This window comes from Pavona decussata, unplaced genomic scaffold (assembly GCF_977016875.1).
Source record: "Pavona decussata unplaced genomic scaffold, jaPavDecu1.1 SCAFFOLD_386, whole genome shotgun sequence".
In the NCBI taxonomy this organism is placed as follows: domain Eukaryota; kingdom Metazoa; phylum Cnidaria; class Anthozoa; order Scleractinia; family Agariciidae; genus Pavona; species Pavona decussata.
In genome coordinates this window covers 1,078,420-1,101,555 of record NW_028145758.1, presented here as the reverse complement: position 1 = coordinate 1,101,555, position 23,136 = coordinate 1,078,420, and the positions used below count along the sequence as shown (strand labels likewise).

The following is a 23,136-nucleotide window of genomic DNA, read 5'->3' as shown; positions in this document are numbered from 1 at the left end:
CAAATGGCTATAATTATCAAGGGCTTTACTTTCCAATATAGTGTCCCAACGTTAAACGCCTGTGGGCTTCTACTGTTAACGGTTTCTCGGTGTTTGAAACTTGTCACGCAACTCTAGAAGTCGTTGTCCATAGTATATATCCAACCACTTTGTGCCGACGATGGAAAGGTGAATTGTTTTAGTATATACAAAACCAGTGAATCGTGGGGAGCTCAACGCCGGAAGGTGCAAAAACAAATACTTCCCAGTTTTCGAATAGCTCCACTGGAATAGCTCATTCTACAATTGTGTCCTTGGTGACCTGGCTTTGGGTTGGAAGCGAGGCTAAGGTAGATCCCGCAGCCTCGCTTCCAATTCAAGGCCAGGTCACTAAGCACAGAACTGTAAAATGGCCACGGCTATACCTGGTCAAAGGACGCCGACGAAAAGTACCATCGCCTGGTTTGGTGTAAACTAATGCTGGTTATCAAATGCTCTCTTGCGATCATTTACAGAGCAAATTCGGTACCTCGCCAAAAATTACCTGTGTTCCCGCGCTTTGGGGAGGTAAGGGAGAGGTGCTCTCTTATACAGATATGCAGTACCATAGCTTTTGGGGATTTTTTCGTCTGTTTTACACATCCTTTCAGCCAGAGCCTAGAACTCTTTTTGGTCAGCGTTCAAGTAACGTTTTCAAAACCACAAAGCTCTGGCGAAGACAGTAAACGAACATAATGCGCATGTCTATTATGTCACCGCAAAACTCCACCCTATGTAGACTTCTAGAATAATACATTACGGGAATAAAAAGAAAAACAGTTGTTTTCAATTATTAAGTTTAATTACGTTACCTTTTGATTGGCAGATAAATACAGACAAAAATTTAGGGTTTTTTTGCCTCATGGTTGCTGAGGAAATAAATGTAACTTTTCCGATTATCACATCAATAGTTGTCTTACCATTACTTATAATCAATGAAAAATATGTATTTTTTTTAACTATTCCTATCAACTCATAAGAAGTTAAAGCCCGTAAGTATTCATTTCTGCTTTTATTTTAACCCTATTTTAACCGGTACTACAAAACTTGTTTCGTTGCCGTATTAGGCGAGTTTAATAGAGACCTTTTTATTCTAGTAAGAGGACGACTACGACTGCGAAATTTGACTTCAAGTTTGCCGCAAAGTACCAAGAAGACATTTATCCCATGGCCAGGAGCTGCTTCGTTTAACTCTTTGTAAGCTACCGGCAAACTTGAAGCAGTTGTTTAGAATGATGATAGCAAAAATCCCTTCCGTGATTCCAAAAAGACGAGATCATCTCCGTTTCGAGAACGTGATTACGCCACTATGACGTAGTCTCCGTAGTAAATAAAGATTTTAAGAAGCTACTACGGCGACGGCAACAAGAACGTCACAAAACAATAGGATATAATGAGAAAAACAAAGGCCCTGCACGTGCGTTATAAATTTTGGTACATTTCTCCACCTTGCTCGGCCAAACAAGAACGTGAAATAACCAAATTCAAAGTTTTGTGGAGAACGTGAGCACATGACGGTAATTTTTTTAATCTCTGTCTCAACTTGAACGCCGTTTTCACCTGTTCTGTTACTGGATAGTTCGGCCACATTGTACAAGTTGAACGAATTGGAATAATCGCGAAGTAGTACAAGTAACGCGAACTTATATTTTCAAGCGACGATTTCGTTGGCGTTGCCGTTGTGGTTTCTTAAAGTAGGGAACTTAAGCCGCGACGAACGAAAGCGTCACTTGAAAATATATCTTTATTTCATTTCTGCTACTTCGCGATTGTTTCAACTAGTCCAAATTCTACAGAAATGGCGAAAAACCCTTGAACCAAATTGGCAGGAGTGTCGTTCAAGTTAAGAAAGAGAATAAAATATTCATTGTCATGTGCTCACGTTCTCCCTAAGACCTTGAATTTGGTCATTTCACGTTGTTCTTCTTCAGAGGACGGCAAAGAAATGCACTAAAAAGTAAAATGCACGTGCAGAGAGATATTTTCTCTCATTAAATCTGTTACTTTGCGGCGTTGTCGTTGCTGTCGCCGTCGTCATTGCTGACGACGCGACCGGTTATCTCATTTTCCCGCCAAAATGACACTAGTTCACGCGTGCACTCTTTCTCTATCGGGAAACTCTCTTGCTCGCACTAGAATCTAAAGGTTTCTAATGGAGCTGTGCGCTGGTTGAACAAACCCAGAGCTGCATATAGACAGCGAAATTAAAATCAGACCATCCCACATGACTAGACCGTAGCAGCTATCAGAACAAATAAAAATCGCATAAGCCTGGCCCCTTGGAAATCAAAATAAATTAGACAATCCAAATTACGAAAAACGATATCCCGATGTTGAAAAGCTAACGTGCAACTTTCCCTCCTTTGAGTCGTTTATTTAATCAGTTCTACGTGTCTGTTTGAATTTTAAACCACCAGAAAGTAGTCAAGAAATAAATAAAATAGTTTTGAGAAGTTAAGATTACAACGGACCAGACAGCATTCTAATTAGTGTGAGGACCGATTCTGATGTGGCTCACCAAAGTAGTCTCTTTCCCTGATTTCATTTATTACAATTTGGCTTTTCATTTCCCCAGTACTGTTAATTTTAGGATGGGCATTGATTTCCGTATAAGTGAGCGAAGTAACCGTCGTCCTTCCGCAACAAAACTTCTGGTTTGTCCAGCTCGATGATCTTTCCTCTCTCCAGGACCATGACGCGATCGTAGTCGATAACTGTACTCAGGCGATGGGGGATTGTGATGACGGTGCAGTCCACGAGCCACGTGCGAATCACTTCCTGGATTAGCCGGTCGGTCCGGTAATCCACCGAAGATGTCGCTTCATCTATTATCACGATTTTGCTTCTTTGGAGAAGCGCACGCGCAAAGGAGATCAGTTGCTGCTCGCTGGGTCCCAGTGCAGCGCCACAGTCCACAAGGTCTTGGTACAACTGTTTTGGAAGGCTCTCCACCCAGGACTTCAAGTGACACTTTTCGAGTGCTTCCCATACTTCCTTCTCGGTGTGGTTCAAAAATGGATCAACGTTCATGCGCAGTGAGCCCATGAAAAGAATTGGTTCCTTGGTAATGATTGACATGCTACGCCTGCTGGCTTGGAGCTCAAGGTTACTGATTCTCACACCGTCCACTGTTATCTTGCCCCCGCACTCCGGCATTCGAAATAGCGCATGTGCAATAGATGACTTTCCCGCGCCTGGTCGCCCAGCGATGCCAAACTTCTCTCCAGGATGCACGGTAAAGGAGATATCTTTCAGAACTCGCGGCCCTTCTCTACTGTAGCTTAACGATACGCACTCAAAGTTTACTACGCCATCTTTAGGCCACGGTACAGGAGGCTGCATCTCAATACCGTATCCAGGCTCCGGCTCGATCCCAGAGCAGGCCAGGTTACGATCCACAGCGCTCATGTAGTTCTCCACTTCCAGACAGCGTTTGATCCCATTCTGTGACATGTCATGTGATAACTGCAGCACGTAGATCAGCGACAGGATGGTGAGTGCTGAAAGCAATGCATTCTTATCAGTCTTACTGAAAAAAGGGTTTTTTTTCTATTAGAACTTAGAAATAGGCGACTGTTAGCATCCTAATCAGCTCCGCAGGAGGGGCATAATTTTTGATTGAGCACTCAGTGAAATCACTGGTATCTTTATTTTGGAAATACTGGTATCAGTTACAAAAACGTTTAATGTTTACAACGGTATTATCAAACAATATATGCTCTTGATGGGCATAGAGTACAGCGGGGATCTAGGAGTTTTTAAGAGGGGGGAGAGGGAAGGGCGCACTGGCGGTACCTCTTCCCTGTCAATAGTGCCCCTGATAGTGCATAGGACACTTCTTCGGTTGCAAGGGCTAACCACAATTGTATCTCTTACTTGGTGCGCGCGAACCGTTTGGCGGGAAACTTAAAATTGTTTGAATTAGAAAAACCGTAGACAAGTTTTTTGTAATGAAATGGCTGTGGTAAAACAAGGAAAGCAGATTTTAATCTGAGTTGACGAGGGGTTATCGCAATTCTAAATTTTTATGGTAATGTCTTCCTGCTAAATCAGGAATAGTTGATTATTTTTCGCACCTGCATCCAACCTGACATAAAATGCACCAGCAGTCACCACCATCATGAAAACCACGCACACCATGTCGAGGCGAAACCCGACCCAGCCTCCACAAGAAATGTTTGCGGACCATCCTTGACTGTGGGAGTCCTGGTAACTAAATTAACACAAAATGGAACTTGGTATTCTAACTTGACTTAAAGATCAGTAGAGCAACCTTCTAAAAATCGTCCTATTTCTGTATTCAAGTCTAGATTTTACCAAACTGAACGTGGTCTAAAGGTTAAGAAGAAAACGCCTAAGCCGTTGTTTTGCAAACGATCCACCAGCAGAATTTTAAACTGGATGCATTATTCTGCAACAATTTTGCTTCTCGTATTCTTGTTTAAAAATAACAGAACACGCGTCACAGCCATTCTGAGAGAACAGTCATAGAAAAACGAAGTAGGTCTAGAAAGAATTTGAACCGTCCAATTTCTTTCCTGGAATAACAGAACAAATAGAATGCGTCCTACTGAAACGTGCATGCGGAATAACTTGAAAAAAATAGCTACCCATAGAGGTCCTCTGTGAAGGTCTTCTGCATGCTGTGTGTCCTTATCGTCACCAGTCCCGTCAGCGTCTCAGAGAAATGACACACCACTGGCCTACGGCAACTAATCTCCAGTCTTCTGACTTGGCGCGCGGTCTTGAGGTAATAGTCCCAGAAAATGATAAACAAGACAAACAGCGGAGCTCCAACAACAATCACACAAGGGTTTAGAACAACAGGCAGGAGAAAGGCAGATATCGCAAATAACACCATCTGCATAGCGCCTAAGAACACACTAGGAAGTAACTCGTCCATGCAACCGATGTCTTTTGAGAAACGAGTCAAAATCCCCGGATTTGTGTCAACGAAGGAGACTGGCGCTTGGAGGACTGAGACGAGCATCTTTTGGTGAAGACGTTCAGAAGAGCGCAGTGTTGTGGCGAAGAAGAAGGATGCACGAATGATTGACAGCATGAAGACTCCACCCACCATGGCAGCGTAAATGTACCAACTGGTCTGATCCAAGGCCAGCAGAGATGCGGAGTCACTCATGCGCAATAGCCATATATCCGGGACAAGGATAGCTCCTGTAAGGGAAAATTAAGTCCACAGTTCTGTGTTTAGACTTCTTCATTTGGTCTGGTATAACTTGCAAGTGCTTGCTCAGAATTCTTCAAAAAGAAATTTTAGATTAAAGTCTCTTTTAGTGTGGCACAATATGCGCCTGAAACTAAGACCACACATTCGGAATAGTCAGCATTATCATACGTTTATAAATCTTGCGAAAAAGAGCAAAGGAAAATTATTCTCGAACGCGTCAGAAAGGAGGAAAAACAAGGAAATTTAGCGTAAAGCACGAGACTACAGTGGGAGGGGAGAGAGGGGTCCCTTCTACTTGAGCAATCACTTTTCAATATTTATCCTCCTCGATAACCCCTCCCCCACCCTTCCCTTTTTATGCTTGCCGTTTATGCGCCGATCAAATCGAAACTTCAACATCCCCCCCCCCGGGGAAAACCCCAGGCATTTGACTATTTTCTGTGCCCGGGAGTGGGGAATTTGACGGGTAAGGCCTTCCCGGGGGTGGGGAATTTGACCTTTTCTGGGTGGGGTGGGGAAAATTGAACCGGAAGTGTCAGGTTTCAAATCGCTTTTGGGGGGGGGGGGGGCGTCGTAGTCGCAAACAGCTATAAACACGTGCTTGGACGAGATGGAAGAGTTTAAAGGAAGAGATACAGCATTACAAAGAAAGCTTACAAAAAAAGGTCTTCAAAAGTGAGAGTGCTTAAATATTAATTGTTTTTATAGATTGTATATAAACGATGTAGATTTTTTATACAATGAGTCAAGCTGCGGCTTTGTCCCGCAGTGAATAGTGAAAGAAATAAACACTGTCGAATGAAAAACCGCTTTGGCTTAAAATTGCAGAATATCCTGCCACTCGAACAACATTCTGCGTAGCCGGCTAACTAATTAATATGTATTTCTAGTTCTTTCATAAACGATGTAGTTTTTTATGCAATGAGTCAAGCTGCGCCTTTGGCTTTCTCCCCTTTTGTGTCTGCAGAGGTTTTTAGAATAGCCATAAAACAGCAGTGAACAGTTAAAGAAAAAAAACATTGTAGAATGAAAAACCACCTTTGCTTAAACTACAGAATACATTGTCCGACTTAATAAATTCAATTTCCAATCATTAGTTTCAATGTTAAAGTTGTGGTTTTTGTAGTAACTCATGACAGGAGCCGACAACGATTGTTCTTTAGGAGGGGCATTTGACAGACAAATCCGACGATAAGGTAGGGCATTTGAACACCATTTTGGCCCGAGGGGGCGGGAATTTGAACGATCCAATCTTCAAAAGTTCAAATGCCCGGGGCTTGCCCGGGGGGGGGGATGTTGAAGTTTCGAGTTGATCGGCGCATTAGACTATCACTTACCTTGAACAGCAAACGTAAACAACGCAAACACAACAAGAAATGGAAGACAGGCGCCGTTCCTCAGGTAGTTCCAGTAAACAGTAAATGACACAGGTCCCATCATCTCTTCCTCTTCAAATAGATTTGTCCGTGTGCGGTACTTTTCGGAGATTTCTTCTTCGATCGCGAATTCCACAGTCTTGTTACTGGGACATTTTCTTTCGCGTTCCCGTGATTCCCCAGGAGAATGGAGCTTCACAGACCTATATCCCATAACTTGTGACGTCACTTCGTTTATAATGGTGCCAGCACGCATGGTCAGGATTTGATCCGCACGTTCCACGTACTGTAACTGCCGGCTCACAAGAATGCGGATTCGCTTTGAGAGCAGGCCACAGACGCACTTGCCAAAAACCTGCTCAGCGATTCTTGGCTCTACGGCGTTCAAAGGATCGTCCAAAAGATATATATCAGCGTCCGAATAAGCTGCTCGAGCGATGCCAACACGAGCTTTCTGATCTTCAGACAGAGTGAAGCCGTTACTTCCCACAATTGTTAGGTCGCCATCGGAGAGCTTATCGATGTCCCTTTGCAAGTTGCACGCGTTTACTATCGCTTGATATCTGAACGGGTTATACTGCTTCCCAAATAGAATATTTTCTCGAAGGGTGTCGGTAAAAACCCACGGTATCTGGGGCACGTAAGCGATCTTTCCAACGCTCGAGATTTGGCCTTCAGTTGGTGGTAGCTCCCCTAGAATAGCCGCTAGCAGAGAGGATTTCCCGCAACCTGCGGGACCGTTAATGAGTGTCAGCTCTTTGGTGACCGACCTGAACGTAATATTCCTCAACGCAACCGATTTATTCCCGCCTCCCCAGTGACATGATACGTTTTCAAAGGTCACGTGAATATCAGCTGACGGGTTATCCGGGATATCAAGAGACTGCTGCTTGACGAGTGCGGGCTCGTACACCGGAACACTCTTTCCGACTTTAATGTCGTTGGAAATCTTGGTCAAGTCCTCATTGGAGAGATATTCAGACATTTCTGCATCTGTCAGATCTAAGAAAGATCGAATCTTTGAGCGCGTTCTTTTTCTGCTGTAACTGCTTTCAGAGTAAACGGATTCCTCGAGCTCTAGAAATGTTTGTATTCTCCCGAGTGAGCCGCTCGCCGCGCCGATGAAATTGACGCCGGCGGCGAAGGTTGAAGAGGCAGACAGACGGATGGTTCTGACGAACGCGAGCACCATGAAAATGCTGTAAGCGCTGAGCTCGACGCCTGTGATTATCATGGTTGTCAGGGAGATGAAACAGGCTACAATAGAGCTGGTGTGCAGGAAGGTGGCGAACGTGGATAGAATGGCACTCTTTTGCCGTACATACTGGAGCTCCTTCCTATAAGGGACCAAAGTTAACAGCAAGTCACAAACGAATGAAGCTTAAACAAATCAAGTGTTCTATGACACATATCTTTCGTTTTAGTTTGACATGACAGTACCAGTACGCACAGTCTTATTACCGTGGCTCTCCAGTCCTCTGCCCGATCTTCATTCCAGTCAGGGCTGGGTGGAGAGCACATTCCCAGTGAAGAATTGTTTTGTCCCATGCGCATGCGCGCAGTGTTTTCGGTATTGTTCAACAACCAAATCTGACTTTGCCAAAGTACAATTCTTCTAGTTAATGTGTGCATGTCAGAGATATACAATCGCGTTTTCGGCAAACGGCAGACGCGTTTATGTTTCTTTTGAAAAAAAAAACATAGATGAGAATTAATAGAGAAAAATAATTCTGGCCTTTGATGCTAAGTAACGCAAAACTATCTAGTCTTGCTGAGAAACTAAAAACAGCGAGCGGCAAATATAAGGTAAACATGGTCACGTGGTCATTTCTGCCGTTTGCGGTTTGCGTAAAGGTAATTCTAAATCTCTTTATTATTTCTAAGATGTTTATATTTCACTGAAGAAAACCTTTCGCGTTGAAACGATCGAAAGAAATTTTTTCGCAAAACTTCTGGGCCACTAGATGATCATTGTGCTCAACGAGATTTTACCTATTTACTTGGAATAAATATTGACAACTTTATTACCTGCGTATTTCCTCTACTCTGTGCTTGTAAGGCCATTCCCACGTGTTCATTTTGATCGTGCGGATTCCACTCACAATGTGTTTTATGGTGCCCATTCTCCGCTCGGTCCAGCGGGCTATGCGCAAGCGCAGTTTCATGCAAACATCCCACATACCAATGTAATAGGCCAGAAGGAAGATCAAGAATATGATCCCGGATACGGCCTGGAATCCAATAAGGCGCCAAATCAGGGCTGTTACAGTGACAAGCTCCAAGAGCCCCTGTACAATGTAGCCCACTTTCTGGAAGACTTGATCAAGGCGCTGTGCATCATGGGTAATCAGTGCTATGACGTGTCCTGGTGGTACACGCGAGAGGTCTTTGAGGCGTAGTCTGTAAATCTTCGGGGGAGAAACAGAAAGAGAGGTAAAATACAGGACTCTTTAAAACGGACTCAAATATTTACGGCCTTGTTTAAGAATTAAAAATGCGTCACTCTTTCCGCGAAAAAATGAAAACGGTCCTTGGATTCTGAACTGGGCCCGAGAAGAAACTTTCACTCGAGCAATTTTTTACAGAAAGTATGATATTCGTATAAGATGCAGAACGATCGTTAATCATATCCCGACCAATATCATGCATTTGTATTTAGTATTCTAACCAAAAGAGGTCTTCAAACCGTGCAACAGGACCACACGAAATAAATTTTGAAAAGCCGACTATCTTTAATTTGGGATTCGACCAATCACTGATACTAACATGGTCAGTTACCTCTTGGACAATAACCAAAGGCCTAAATTAAACTTTGATATTTTGAACGCCAATTCAATTAATACTATATCTGTATAAATACCGTACTTAATTCGCTTTCAAGCAATAACGTGTAGCATACACATTCCTTTATCATACAGCCTAATCTCGACAATTCATTATTATATATTTATCAAATCACCTTCTTGTAAATGACCCCGATAGCTGCGGCCCTCCAGCGCATGCCCATAAAATTCACCTTGCTTTGATACTGATTCATGACCAGGATACGAAACAGCGAGCTGCAAAAAAGTCCGCCAGCATATGTATACAGCCAGCGGTTTTGGCGCTCTGCGTCAGGTCTCAGGAGTAATGATAACAAAAGGCTAAGAAACAAGGGCTGTAGAATGTTGCAAGCGACACCAATAAACAGTGAAATTCCCGCCAGGGCGTAATCACTCCAGGGTAGCACTTTCGTCATGGCTCGAGCCAATCGCGCTTTCCTTCCCCTGGTGTGGGAATTCCTCACCTCCTCCTGCCATGCCTGCTCGAGTTTCTCTGTCAAACTTTTAGATTTGTCCTCGTCGAGCAGAGGATACAAGTCGCTATGTTCCAATACTCGCCTGTTACCGATGTTCATTAGACTGTTCATCCAGGAGAAGAACAAGCGCGCAAAAATTCCCGCGCGCTCCTTCGGGTTCTTCATGAACAGGGAGTACTTCCATGTTTTATCAAACAAAGAGTGCATCCTTGAATGTTTTTCTGTTTACGATGAAAGAAGTATAGGAAAGAGCTTTAATTAGTTGGAAAAAACACTAATTGTGTATACGTTTTTGAGTAAAAACTGTGCAAATGGTTTCACATTAATATTTGCAACCATTTAATTTCGGCACGGGATAGATCGTTCCATACTGATGTTTATTAAGAAACCAAAATTAACGATAGTATAAAAAGGTGACCTTGGAAACCAAAAAAGTAATGAGGCTCGTTTTGAACTTTTACATGCAGTACTAGCTTTAAGCCCGGTGGTGAAATTCAAAATGCGACAAAAAAGAGATATACTTCAATACGATCATCTCCACCTTCCATATTCTCCAGTCCTAATGGAGAATTGGATTGCGTGCTCTGCCTTTCCAGGCTCTTCTATCGTCTGATGCTCATGTTATCTCCGTCCACCTTTATTTGACATTTTCAGAGTGAAATTTATTATGGCCGGAGTTAGTTTTTGTGGACTGTCGTACAAGTTACCGTTGGTACATAGCTATCGTTTAATCTCGATTGGGATTCCTGTTCTTAAACTTATGTTTGGTTCTGCTGTGCGACTGAACGCACCTTATACATATGGCGGGAAAAACAAAAGCTGTATTTGGAGCAAGGTGCTCTTCATACCCTCCGGGAAAAAATATAATTTGAGCTTCCTTCAACGAACAGATGCGACATACAGCATAAACGGTCAGTAGAGCATTGTAGGTCAGGGCTTAGTATATCTCAATTCAAGAAGGGATTTCGTCGTTTGCTGAACTAAGAAAAAAAAACGACTATAAACTGAAGGCGTTGCATTTTCAAGAAAATCTGTGTACACATTTTCGCGGCTTGGATTTTGCGGGAGATTTTTTAAAAGATAATTGGGAGATAATTAAGATGAATTTTATTGTTGTTTTCTGTTTTTTTTTCTCTTCCCTCTCAGTATATTTTAGTTGGAGCCTGACAATTCAGCTGAGAAAATAATGAAAAAAAAAGATTTTTATTAGAACAAATGAGTGTCTGTTGAAGGCACTTCTAAAGTGAATTGACGTCATCGAGGCAAGATCTTAGTGGTTATTTTACGTATAGGCATGTTGAGAAATATTAACCTGATTAATTGAAAGTTTTATTCCTTTTTAACTATAAATCGTCCAATTCTTTTAAATAAAAGTATTACATGGTTTGCAGTTATAGGTTAATTTATAGTCTTCTTTACCATGGCTAATGTCCAGCAACTTAAATCATCTTTTTCAGTATTAATTTGCACAAAAGCGCCGACAAATTTTGTTTGCCTGTTTTATGATTTCGTTGTAATGGCGCGTGCAATTTTGTTCAGAAACAAAGAGGAACAATGCATTTAAACTGGAAAATACGATCACAGTTATTTTTTGGGGATCTTAAAGTGTAGTTTGGAACACATTTTGTGTGAATTTCACCATATGAACACTATACCAACATATCTCTTTCAAAATTCAACATGTTCTACCAATATTAACTTAATTAAGACAAAATCAGTATACTTACATCGAGGAAGATTCATTTTACAGCCATAAATTTTTCTCCGTCATTCTTTAAATGAGATCGAAAAAGAAGCTGTGGGAAAAAAATCAGATCTTTTCATAAACATTCGCACATTTGATATCAGTGGGAAGGAAATTTACATAAAACCAAAACCTCATTATTCCGTTTCGCATCAAAATTTTATGGATTATATATAGTTTATGATTTTGTCTATTAGTATTGATAAAAGACACCGCCACAAAATAAGTCAAATTATACAGGGCGATTCGCAATTTCTGTATTTTATTTTGGTAACAGGTGATCCGTCTGAGGCCGAGGTTTGAAAAACAAGCAAAAATGGCTGTAAATTAGACCAATAAGAACACAAACAAAAAGCAATACAATTTAAAGTTGAGTGGTAAATGCGGCCTAAATAGTCGAAACACAATGAACTGCGTACAGCCGATTCCTTGCCAGGCGATTCTCATCTTAACTTGAATTGTATTCGAAAACTTCTGAAGCTACGTCGCAATCCTTGTTATACAAGTTCTTTATATTTCGGGTACACCGCCCATTTTTAAGCCAAAAGACTCTTTTCTTCCTTTAAACGCTTGTCTAACTGAAATACAATCTTTTTCAGTACTTTATTTGTAGTTTCCAAAAGTACAATTCTTGGTGGCTTCCAGTTTAATTGAACGGGGACAAGGTTGTCAACAGAAAGATCTTGATAAAAATCAGTAGGTGTTAATAAAACTTTAATAGAAAACTAGATTGTTTGACTGAAGACAACATAAAAAGTTTTCCTCAAGGACATTCGATTCAGTTCAAAGTAAAATATTATGCGATGTCTTTATGTTATTCAAACATGTATTGGAACTTCTTTTGCTCTTTTTCAACAGTAGCGGAGAGTTTAGCAGTTAAAACTGTTTAGCTGTAAAATATTTTTAAAGGCGTAGTACCCAGATTTTTATAATTTCGCCTTTCTAAGCCATTTCAGTGATTCTAGAGATAATTCACTGATATCACCAACCTCGCCCGCTAAATCAGATGGCGCCTGAAAAGTCATCACTTCTAACAGAAACACCCCATTACTTTCCTAATTAGAGGAGTTCCTGTTCGGCTTGCCCCCAGGTCTTATCGGTCAATTACAGTATGAGTGAATTGAATTGAGCGAAGCTATTAACTGTAATAACTTTGAAGTTTCAATTACTTGTGCCGTTAGGCCACAAGTCTAGAAATGGCTGGCGTTCGAATTCTTTTTCGTGCCACAAATTTCCACAGGTACCCAATCTCTATGAGGGACGACCTTGGGAGGACTGTGGCTTCAAATTCAGGTAAAGGCTAGTTCTAGCCTCTTGTTGTGTTGACGTTTCCATACAGGGAGTCTCCCACATTGGCGAGTTCGATGGTACTTCACAAACTGTATTAGGGTTGGTCCAACCTATTTGAGTGGTCTAAATTTTGCTACTGAGCTCGGATAATGAATATTTTCTTTTATTTCAAATGTGTTTTTAGAGAAAAAAATTAAAACCCTCGAAATTTTTTTGGAAATTTTTTTTCTGGCCTACCAATGCTACAATCGTAGTGAAACTGTTGGAGAGTTATTTCGGACCCATGAACAAATAAACAGAAAATTCGTTCTCTACATCGAAGGGTAGTAGTTTTTTTGTTTGTTTGTTTTTATTATTATTATTTTTACTTCAATCTGTCTCAACTAACCGAATTTCTGTTATGAAACGGTTTTACTCGTGGGATAGTGGGATCAGCGGGATTTTACGCGTGAGCAGGATTCGGATCCAGGCTTCTAGGAGACCCGTTCCAGGTCTCGCTCTGGTTGCACAGTCACTCGCTGTACGAAAAAATTCAGCGTACATCTTGAATAAGAGTTGTCGTATTTTTGCTTTGCGGTGTATGTGTATGTTTAATACATGGATACAGATCTAAAAAAGAAAGACGCAGAGGGAGCGAGCAGCGACGAGGAGGAAGCTTTCGAAAGCGCAGATGAGGGAGAAGAAGGCGTGAAAAGTTCAAAACCGCCACTCGCCACGTCAGCTGGAAATGAATCGTCAAATTCCACGTCGAAAGAACCGGTTGGCAATAATGATAGGTCCAAAAAAACTCCTGTTTCTTTAGGAGATGATACCAGTTCGAAAACCGCAGAGTTAGAGAATCAGCCTTCTAAAATGGATCAAAATGTCGCACAGGAAAAGACAGGCCAGGAAACGCAAGGAGGAGATGCTCCTTGCAGAGTTCCAGATGAGAACTCTCCTTGTTCAGATGAAATTGGACCGGACACTGAAGTGTGCCATAAAACACTTGTCGAGGAACACGCTGATAATTTGTCATCAAACGTCTCTGAAGACGAAACAAAGACTACTGAATGTAAAGGAGATAGTGACGAGGAAAAGAGTGACACAATTGAAGCAGACAAGAACGAAGATGATCGGGGACAGGATAAATCTACTGCAAGCCTGATTGAATCAGGAGTTGAAGAGAATACAGAGATGAAAGATAATGATGAACAAAAGCAAACGTTTGGGAACGTAGATAAAGAACCGCTTAAAGATGGCGTCAAATCAACTGACAGTGACAAAGATGTAAAGCCTGATCGGTAATTATCTGAGTTGTGTGTCTGTCTCACTTCTAATTCTAATTAACAATTTAGATTATGAGCTCGAGATTTCTATCGTGTGATGCCCGAATCAGCTATCACGCATAGAAATCGAGAGCGAATAATCTAATTGTTTTTTAGTATAAATCTACTAGTCATTCAAAACTTAACAAGTAAATTATCCAAATCCTCCTCACAGACACTTCGAAAACTTGAAGAAGCGGGCTGAATTTTGTTGACAACCGCTACTCACTATCTATCACAGAATAGATAGCGGGTAGCGTAGCCAATCAGAGAATGGGATTCGTAGTAGAACGCTAGTAGATTTATACTAATTCTAATTGTAAAGTCTGCAAAGGGCAATTAACCTATCACCACAGATGTGCAAATGTGCAGGTGCAAGTGTTTAACCCTTTCACTCCCAAGATCTGAGAGCTGATTCTCCTAACCAGTGGTCATACAAAGCTTTTTTGGCTTTTCCTGAGAATTTGGTTTTGTATCAAGACTATCCCCCAGTTGATGATTTTCGAAATTCTCATCACCTAACTGCTTCACATCATATGAAAATTGTAAGGAGAATTTCTTTGTTTGTCACTTCTGGGAGTGAAAGGGTTAAGTGTAATACAAGGTACAAATGTTAAAAAGTGTCCAGGGTCAGCGTCATTCAGACATGGTACATGGCGGCCTTTTTAAATGCCTCTACTTATTGCTCTTCAATGATATGGTTTAGTAGTGAATTTCAGTCTCTAATTGTCTATGCAAGAAAACTGTGTTTATACTGGTTTGTTTTTGCACCAACTTTGATAACTTTGTTACAGCCATTTAAGGGTTACGCACATGAAAGAGAATAGCGACTATCTCTCAACATGCCATCTGCCAACATGCTACCGGTATGTCAGAAGCTGAAAGACCACCCAAATTCTAGTTCAACCGTAAACAAATCAGTACTGTTGTGCTTACATTTAAGATTGAGTCCTGGTTACGTTGCATGCTGAAAGATGGCATGTCGAAAGATAGCCACTATGCACGTAACATTTGAAATGGTAGTAAGACTTTGGTAGTTGTACATTAGTAGAATTTCATACACTACGAGAACAACAATAACATTTGATCAAGCAAATAAAAAAATTCTGTCATACACACTTGAATGATGGTGCTTGCAATTGCTATTGCATATATGGTCTATGCAATGTATTGGGATGGTCTGAGAAATTAGGGTTTTGTAAGGGTGGTGCCTACTAAGGAATTTTTGCGGTGTTTGTGACATTGGAAATAGTATTTCTTAGCAAGGGCTATTGGAATCCAAAAGGAAAATTAGAGGAAATCATGTATTTCAGAGATAATTATGCTTCAATTTGGAAAAAAAATGCAATTGCGGTGTTTTAGAGCTTTTTAGAATCATTGTCCCTTAATTCTGTCAATTATGTGGCTAGCCCAGTTTTCGTTTTGGATTTCAACAGCTTTTGTTAATAATCTGTTCATGTTGTCCTTCAGCAGCATGGTTAAAAATATATAAAAACTGTTCAATTGAGGCCTAACACTGCTGTTTAAAAACTAAAAACTAAAAACTGAAATCCAAGCTTTCGCCGATCAACGGCATCATCAGGGCATCATCATCCCTGATGATGCCGTTGATCGGAAAAAGCTTGGATTTCAGTTTTTAGTTTTTAGTTTCTAAACAGCAGTGTTAGGCCTCAATTGAACAGTTTTTATATAGCTTTTGTTAAGATCTGCTTTTCCCACATGGTCATAAACTGTGCAAAACTAATTTAGCACGAGGAGGCATCGTCCTGTTGGTTTACAGCTTTAAATACTTTCCAAACTTTTAAAATGGTAATGATAATCAGTATAAATGATTTACCTTGCCAATAATTATGTGTGGAAATTACCGTGATGTCTAAATGCTGTAATACTGCCATAAGTTATTATTGGAGGCTGACGTTGATATCAAACGCTGTATCAGTCTTTTGAACTCTTCTGACATTACATACACTTGTCTCATGTATTAAGTTCAACACAGAAGCCAGCTCAAGAGACGTCAAGCTCCAGTGGAGGATGGGGTTGGGGCGGTTGGACCTCAGTGCTGTCTCAAGCAACAGCCTCTGTGACGTCAGGCCTGTCTTCTGTCATTGAGACAGTAGAGACATCATTGGGTGTTCCTGACCCAGAAGAAATGGCACGTAAAGTGAAACAGGAAGAAAAAGCAGTGAAGGAGAAAGTGGAAGAAGAGCAAAAGGGAGAAACCTCTGAGGAAAGCAAGAGTGAAAGTGCAAAAGAAGGTTAGTACTTGAAACACAAGGTTTTAATTGTCTCTGTCAGACAATAATTGTACGTTACCAGTGGATTGATGTTCACTGGTTGGAACACCTTTTGCCTATTTACTGGGACCAGGGTGGTATAGATATCTTTTTGTGGGGAAGATGGGCTTTGTTTTCACTTTGATATTAGGCAGCAAGGCAAATGTCTCTTTTTGTACTTGCAATGTGCCATGTAATAAGTAACAAAATTGTCATCAACCTAAATGCTTCTTATCATATCAAAGGAATCCAAGAAGCCATTTTTACTGCTTGTTTTGCAGCCAGTAAATTGTGTTACGTACAGGGATTGTTATTGTATTTCATCATTTCATTACAAACTCTTGAACCTTGTAGTTTGGTAAGTGATAAGTGTTCTAAAGGTTACAAGTGGTTACTCAGTCCAGGCTTCTGCCGTCATTTTGGAGACACGAAACTGTGCTCCACATTGTCTGGCTTTTCACACCTGTAGGTGTTTAAGTGGCTACCAGCAGTATTCTGTTAGGGGTAACCCTGCAATGAATTAGGATTCAATCTGTGGGGGAGTAGTAATGTTCCTTGTCACTTCATGAATGGACTACCTTGGTAGCTTGTGTACAAGTTGTCGTACCCTCCACATTGGCTTCTTATGGCCTAAATATTAGTTTGTCTAACCTTAACTCTTTAAGCTCCATTATCCAAATTTCAATTCTTCTCACTGTTTTCCATCCATTTGTTAGGGTACTAGTTGGGAAAATTTGTTTGAAGATCAAGACAGTTTGTCTTTAGTGATCATTTACTTCATTCTCTTGGCCTACATGTATGATTTGTAAGGAGAAATTAGAGACTGATCACCATTGGGGCCTAAATGACTTATTAAAGACTCACATGTACATCATTCCATATTACATTTAACTAGAAATAGTGTTCACTAGAGCTGCCCCCGGTTTTGAATAATTGTTTTTGACAATTTGTACTGAATATAAATATTGTGTATACGACTGTCGTAAATTTGACATTTGAACTATTTTATTGAATTTAATATTCATAGAAATAGTCAACACATTGCTTTGTAAATCTGACAATGAAATCTATGACAATCATACAATATTGTATTTCAACATTGTTTGTGTAATATTTGGCCAAAACATGAAAAAAACATGCAACAATGTTTGCTAGAAAATGTCATGAATTACAATCTAAACCAGATAATGCAAATCTATTTCAATCATGTAATATTGTATTTCAACTTTCCAACACCACCTTGCGCACTTGCTAAGAAATTACTCGAGACCATGTGTGCGCCTAGTTTCATCAAATCGGGAAACCTTCCCATACTACAAACACATTTCTTACTTTTTTTATTAAAAGATTCCTTGTATATATACATGCGGGGAATTCTAGAGTGCCTCCTCGAGGCCAAAACCCTGCAGGGGCAATTACTGATCAGGTTTATTCTCTGCCTCTGTCAGCTGCTGGTGAATCATTCTTTTCTGCATTTGGTGTATCAAGTTTGACAAGTGTGGTCCAGAGTACAGGGATAGAGTTGATGTCAGGTGGGCTCGATGCTTTAGAGTTCATTGGCAAAAAGACAATGAATGTTCTGGCTGAGGGTGATCCTGGGCTGAGACAAAAGAGAGAAAAACTTACAGGCCAAGGGCCAAGCTTGTCGCAGGTAGTGACGTGTGTTATGTATTGTTTTATCTGAGGATGTGTTACTGTGGTCAAAGAAAAAAAAAGCATTTTGTTGGAAGTTTTCAGTATGTCCCTCACGTAGATTCTGCATAATAAGTGGCAATATTGGTAAGGAGAGATGTGAACAAGTAGTCACGATGGCAGAGATCTTTGGCCATATTGCCCGTTCCAAAGTTCATAACAGGACTGGGTCCCAGTTTACTTGTTGTTCAAATTGGGTCAAATGAAGAAATGAACCCCATTACCAGAAAGATCACATAAAAATTAGTACATTTACCAAGTTTGGTTAATTGTTTCATTACATAGTAACCAGGCTGTGACTTGTCAAAGGTCGCACAAATATTTCCATACAAATGTCTCTAATTCTGAGATGGTGTCTCCCAAATCCATACAAAGTCTCCAATTTTCTGATTTTTGAAAGCCTCCTACATGGTTACAGTCTAACGATTAACAGAACCTCAAACTTGGTAAACTGGCTAATTTAAATGTAACTTTCTTGTGATTGATGGACCCCAATTTCTGATTTTAAAAATGAAAATTTAAAAACTGGTCCCAACGATTCAAGCAGTGAGAATAATGTATTTTTCTAGAAAGTGACATAGGCATACATCAGGAGTCGAACCTTAGACCTTCCGATTACTAGTTCGGATTCAAGCAGTTTCCAAACTTCTATAATGTTATGTACATTGTATTTGTATCCAAATGTGAGTCATTTTTTTATAGTTTGATACTGTTGCTTTTCTGCTCCTTTTATATAATTTCTTTCAAAGTTATGCACTTAATTTGTACACAATATATCAAAACTGATAATGATTGACAATCAATAATAATTTCTATTCAGATGTTAAAGGAGGCTAAGGAAGTATCTGAACAAAAGGCTGTTGAAGCTGAAGGTCAAGGCGAGGGGACCATGCCGACTGTAGACCTGTTTAGCGAGTTTGACAAGTTCCAAGGTCTTGCTCATTTGGAAGCTTTGGAGATGCTGTCACGTGACAGTGAGGCCAAGGTCAGTTGTGTTTAGTGCTTGCTGCTAGTCAGAACATGGTTACTAAATGCAAGGCTAAGCAAAGTCAAGATTGGTCTCACTTGGATTCGGGGCCCAGTATTTATGTAGCAGTCGTTATCACGGAGGGTGAGGGTGGAGTCAGGCCCCCTTTTTTCTCTCACTTTTTCTTGTTCCCCCTTCCCTCCCTTCCTCCTTTGAAAAACTGTTCCCTGGTTGATAGTTTTAATGATACCTCAACAATCTGAGTTCCTGTAAATTCGTTTAGTCCAAAATTTTGACTTTGATTGCCTTCAAACTGGTCCTTAACCGGCCTTTGAACATTGACTGAGCCCTACAAGCGTTTTAACGCAAACATGGTTCCTGTAGATTCGTTTGAATGGGAGATCCCACCTGCCTGGGCTTATACATTATTTTCCTGTAAAGCTAGTTTCAAGTAGTTTGTGGTTCCTCATCCATATAAATTCAAACGAGAACGAAAAACAGCCATTCTCTTTTGACCTCCACTGTGAGAGGCGGCGTGACCGAGTGGTTATGGCGCCAGACTTGTAATCCGGAGATCCCGGGTTCCAGTCCCGCTCTGACCGTTAGCTGGAGCTGTTTCTCGGTAGCCCTGAGTTCAACTTCTCGGCCCTGCTTGTAAATAGCCAGCTGGTCTGATCTGCCTCCTGCCAGCTGGGATTCTTAACCATGTTATGTTGTGTTTGAAATATGTGTTTCTTCCTGTCTTATTTATTTATAACAATTTTATTGAAGAAGAAAAAAAAATTCAAAACGGTTACAACAAAGAAGAACCAAATTCCCATATTGAAGTTGTACCCCTATATTTACAAAGAAAAATCCAAAAAAAAAAAAAGTAAAATCTCTGTTTGTTTCATTTTTCCTGAAAATCCCCTATCGGGGAGAGGATACTTAAGTATATTATTATATTATTGATAATGTAACCGCTCTCTTGCACGTCCGTGTGCTTTGAGTCAGACGTCGATGAAATTCTAAAAAAAATATTCACAAAGGTTCGGACTTTCCGTATCGCTCTTGTTGGAATTCTCGTTAACTTTCGTCTCGTTCTCGCCGGTTTTAAGTCTGAATGCCTTCCATTTGCCACAACTGGCCGGCCGGACTGCCTAGTCTGTAAACTGAATGCTTCGTTTTGAAGGGATGATTCTTCAAAATCTTGAAAAATTACGACTCCAAAACTGGTACACGCTTTTTTGAACAAATTCGAAGGACTTCAATAGAATTGATCACTTCAAAGCGGTACATCCCGTGTACGAACTGAACGCTCTGGCCAGCCGATTTTGACAAATAGAAAGCACTTTAACTCTCTAAACGTAAGGCCTAGCAATATTTTTCGCCCTCAAAACATCGGTAACTGTATTACTGGTATGAAAAGAGACCAAACCTTTCTGTAAGCTTCCATGAGTTTTTAAGCCACTTGCGTCACATTGAAAAGTGTGAAACGGTTATTCGTCAATTGACTAACGGAAGTGTTGCGTTTTTGCACCAGCTGGAATCTCGTGTCATTGATTTGACGGAAGAGGAACTTGCTGCTGTCAAACCCCTGTTGAGAGCTGTGGAGGAGGTTTTTCACATCGACGACGATGATGCTGATGACGAACTTGCCGAAGGAGGAGACTTCAAGTCGGAACTTATTGAAAACGTCAAGTCGCTCAATTTGCCGTTCACAGCGGATAAGATTGTGACGACTCAGAAAAAAGCGCGGGAATGGATAAAAACTTGCGTGCAGGAGCAGGACCACTCGCCGGGAAGCAAGGAAGGGATGGATATTTATAACACCGCCGTGTCAGGTTTGGCGGAGCTCACCGCGCGAACCGTTGAATTGTTTCACAAGTTTACTGAACTTTTGCTTCATCAGGCGGAACAGCCCGCAGAGACTTCGTCTCTAGTAAGGGCGCAGTGCGTCCGCAAGATGACGGACGCGGTTTTGGAGGAGATTTCTGTTCTCGCGACTCACTTTGCTGGTTGTTTAAATACTGCGGCCGACGACTCTGATAACCCGGATTCAGTGAGTTCGTTGATAACAACATTGTACCTTGATTCGTCCACAAGCGCGGACTATTTGCGGAACTCTCTCAAGCTGCTTAGACCTGTCTTGCAGCTGTCTTCCCTGGACGAGAAGAATGCGTCATGAATTTGTACACTTCACTTGTTTAACCTGTGGAGCAGTCGTTTCTTTCCTATCGTACGCTTCTCGCGCTCGCTTGGAAAGGAAACAACTTCTACACAAGTTAGAAGCCAGGTAAAAATATTCTTACAGTGCACCGCGATCCAGCCACCTTTCTAAAATGAAACAGACAGCAGCGAATATTCGCACAAAGTGAATCCGCCATATTTCCACATATAATCACTGTAATGACCTGTTGTATCAAAGGACCAAAGTATAAAGTTAACGTGTAAAAGCAAGATATAACCTATTACATATGAAAATATGGTTCACCGGCGAGTGGTTATGACGTCTGCCTTGAATGCAGGAGACCGGGATTCGAGTCCTCGCCAGTGAACCATATTTTCACTTAATACGTAAAATCTTGGTTTTACTCGTCAGCTTTCTAAAATCCGCACACTCCAAGGACCATTGTCCGTTTATAGGGATTGATGTCTTCGGTTAGAGAGAGTTATTTTGTAGGGACCTTCTCCAAGTATTCGCTTTAGAAGGGTTTCTTTAAAGAGGGTCGACTGTTCATGGTAAAAAAGTATCGCAAAGTAGCTTCATTGTAAGAGAGGGAAATATCCAAATTATAAAGTTTATCTTTATAAATTTATTGCTATCAAATACAGATTATAGAAAGGGAATAAAATATTTTGGTACGCCTGATCGTCGTGTCTCAACTGTTCTTTAGCCCTCTACGATGGTCATACATTTTTTAAATTTTTTTGGTGGGAAGGGAGTGGGGGTGAATGTCGTAACTCTCTTGAACTGCCAAGTTCCAACAACTGTCACGAGTTTCCCAAGGGTGGTACCTACTAATACAGGGATATTTCTGCGCGGTTTAAAACTGCGGAGAAAGCAGAACTTAGCAAGTGCTCTTGTTATCCAACAAGAAAATTGGCGGCAACCATATATTTTTCAGAGATAACAAAGCTTCGATTTGGAAAAAACGCAATGCATCGCTTTGTACTTTACTGCTTTTTTAGAATAAATGCTGCTTAATTAACTCTAAAAAAAATGTCCCACTACCCCCAATTTTCTCTCTGGATTCTAGTAGCCGTTACTAAGATCTGCCTTTCTTGCAGTCATAAACCACACAAAAAATACTTCTGTAGTAGTAGGCACCGTCCTTCAAACAGTTTTTTTAATTTTGGAACGTTTCACGAAAGCGCGCGAAATGTGCCTTTCGCACACATGGTAAGAGGTTAATTAGGAACGAATTCAGACATTCTACGATTAGGCCTTCTTTTCGCTCAATGGTATACAAGGTAGCTGCGAGGGCGCGTGTGAGATCTGCTTGAGGCACGGAAGTGCAACGTCCAAGTAGAAAGAAAACATAGAAGATACCTTTTGCACGCGCTCGCGTGTTCCTTATGATGCGAAAAGACGGACTACTCGCATTCCGATAAGCAAAGCAACACAGTAAACACGAACAAAATTAAATCAAAACGGTTTTATTCACTGATTCAAATCGATGTACATTTCGAAACTCTTAAAATATATTGGAAATCGTTACAGCGAATTTCAGTCCCTATCAAGAATCGTTTCCGTTTTACAGTAAATTACTTAATATGCTCGGACAACAGCTTGCGTGAAGTCGTCTCCAAGGCAACTGAAGGAGATAGGGGATGGACTAACAATGCAAAGGAAATTTATTTTAACCGTTCTACTTCTTGGGCCACTGAAATAGAAGTTGATGAGCATTAATTCCTTTATGTTCAGTTCCTGTTTCTACAATGGTTTTTAAGATGAAATTTTGGGATTTTTAATTTTAGTTTTTAAAATTTGGCCACTCTTGAAG

General features: G+C 40.8%; 2 protein-coding genes across 2 annotated transcripts; one reads left to right on the top strand and one right to left on the bottom strand.

The window, feature by feature from the left end:
• Positions 1-807: 807 nt before the first annotated feature.
• Positions 808-11,723, bottom strand: LOC146451521 (ATP-binding cassette sub-family C member 4-like). The gene is made up of 7 exons (XM_085098949.1): positions 11,608-11,723; positions 9,542-10,101; positions 8,611-8,990; positions 6,544-7,919; positions 4,629-5,193; positions 4,095-4,231; positions 808-3,518 (listed from the first exon to the last, which is right to left on the bottom strand). The coding sequence occupies exons 2-7, from the start codon at positions 10,085-10,087 to the stop codon at positions 2,605-2,607; spliced, it is 3,918 nt and encodes a 1,305-aa protein (XP_084955075.1). The 5' UTR covers positions 10,088-10,101; positions 11,608-11,723; the 3' UTR covers positions 808-2,604.
• A 1,702-nt stretch (positions 11,724-13,425) lies between these two features.
• Positions 13,426-22,001, top strand: LOC146451520 (protein FAM114A2-like). The gene is made up of 5 exons (XM_085098948.1): positions 13,426-14,194; positions 16,205-16,473; positions 17,940-18,142; positions 19,004-19,168; positions 20,673-22,001. Exons 1-5 carry the CDS (start codon positions 13,512-13,514, stop codon positions 21,315-21,317), a joined length of 1,965 nt encoding a protein of 654 aa, XP_084955074.1. The 5' UTR covers positions 13,426-13,511; the 3' UTR covers positions 21,318-22,001.
• The last annotated feature ends 1,135 nt before the right edge of the window (positions 22,002-23,136 follow it).

Bases quoted from the DNA above. Each gene is read 5' to 3' on its own strand.
- LOC146451520 (XM_085098948.1), top strand. From the start codon at position 13,512: ATGGATACAGATCTAAAAAAGAAAGACGCAGAGGGAGCGAGCAGCGAC. The intron at 14,195-16,204 runs GTAATTATCTGA...TCATGTATTAAG, and splicing joins AAAGATGTAAAGCCTGATCG to TTCAACACAGAAGCCAGCTC. The intron at 16,474-17,939 runs GTTAGTACTTGA...TGCCTCTGTCAG, and splicing joins GAGTGAAAGTGCAAAAGAAG to CTGCTGGTGAATCATTCTTT.
- LOC146451521 (XM_085098949.1), bottom strand. From the start codon at position 10,087: ATGCACTCTTTGTTTGATAAAACATGGAAGTACTCCCTGTTCATGAAG. The intron at 7,920-8,610 runs GTAATAAAGTTG...GGTCCCTTATAG, and splicing joins AGAGTAGAGGAAATACGCAG to GAAGGAGCTCCAGTATGTAC. The intron at 4,232-4,628 runs GTAGCTATTTTT...GTGTTAATTTAG, and splicing joins TTCACAGAGGACCTCTATGG to TTACCAGGACTCCCACAGTC.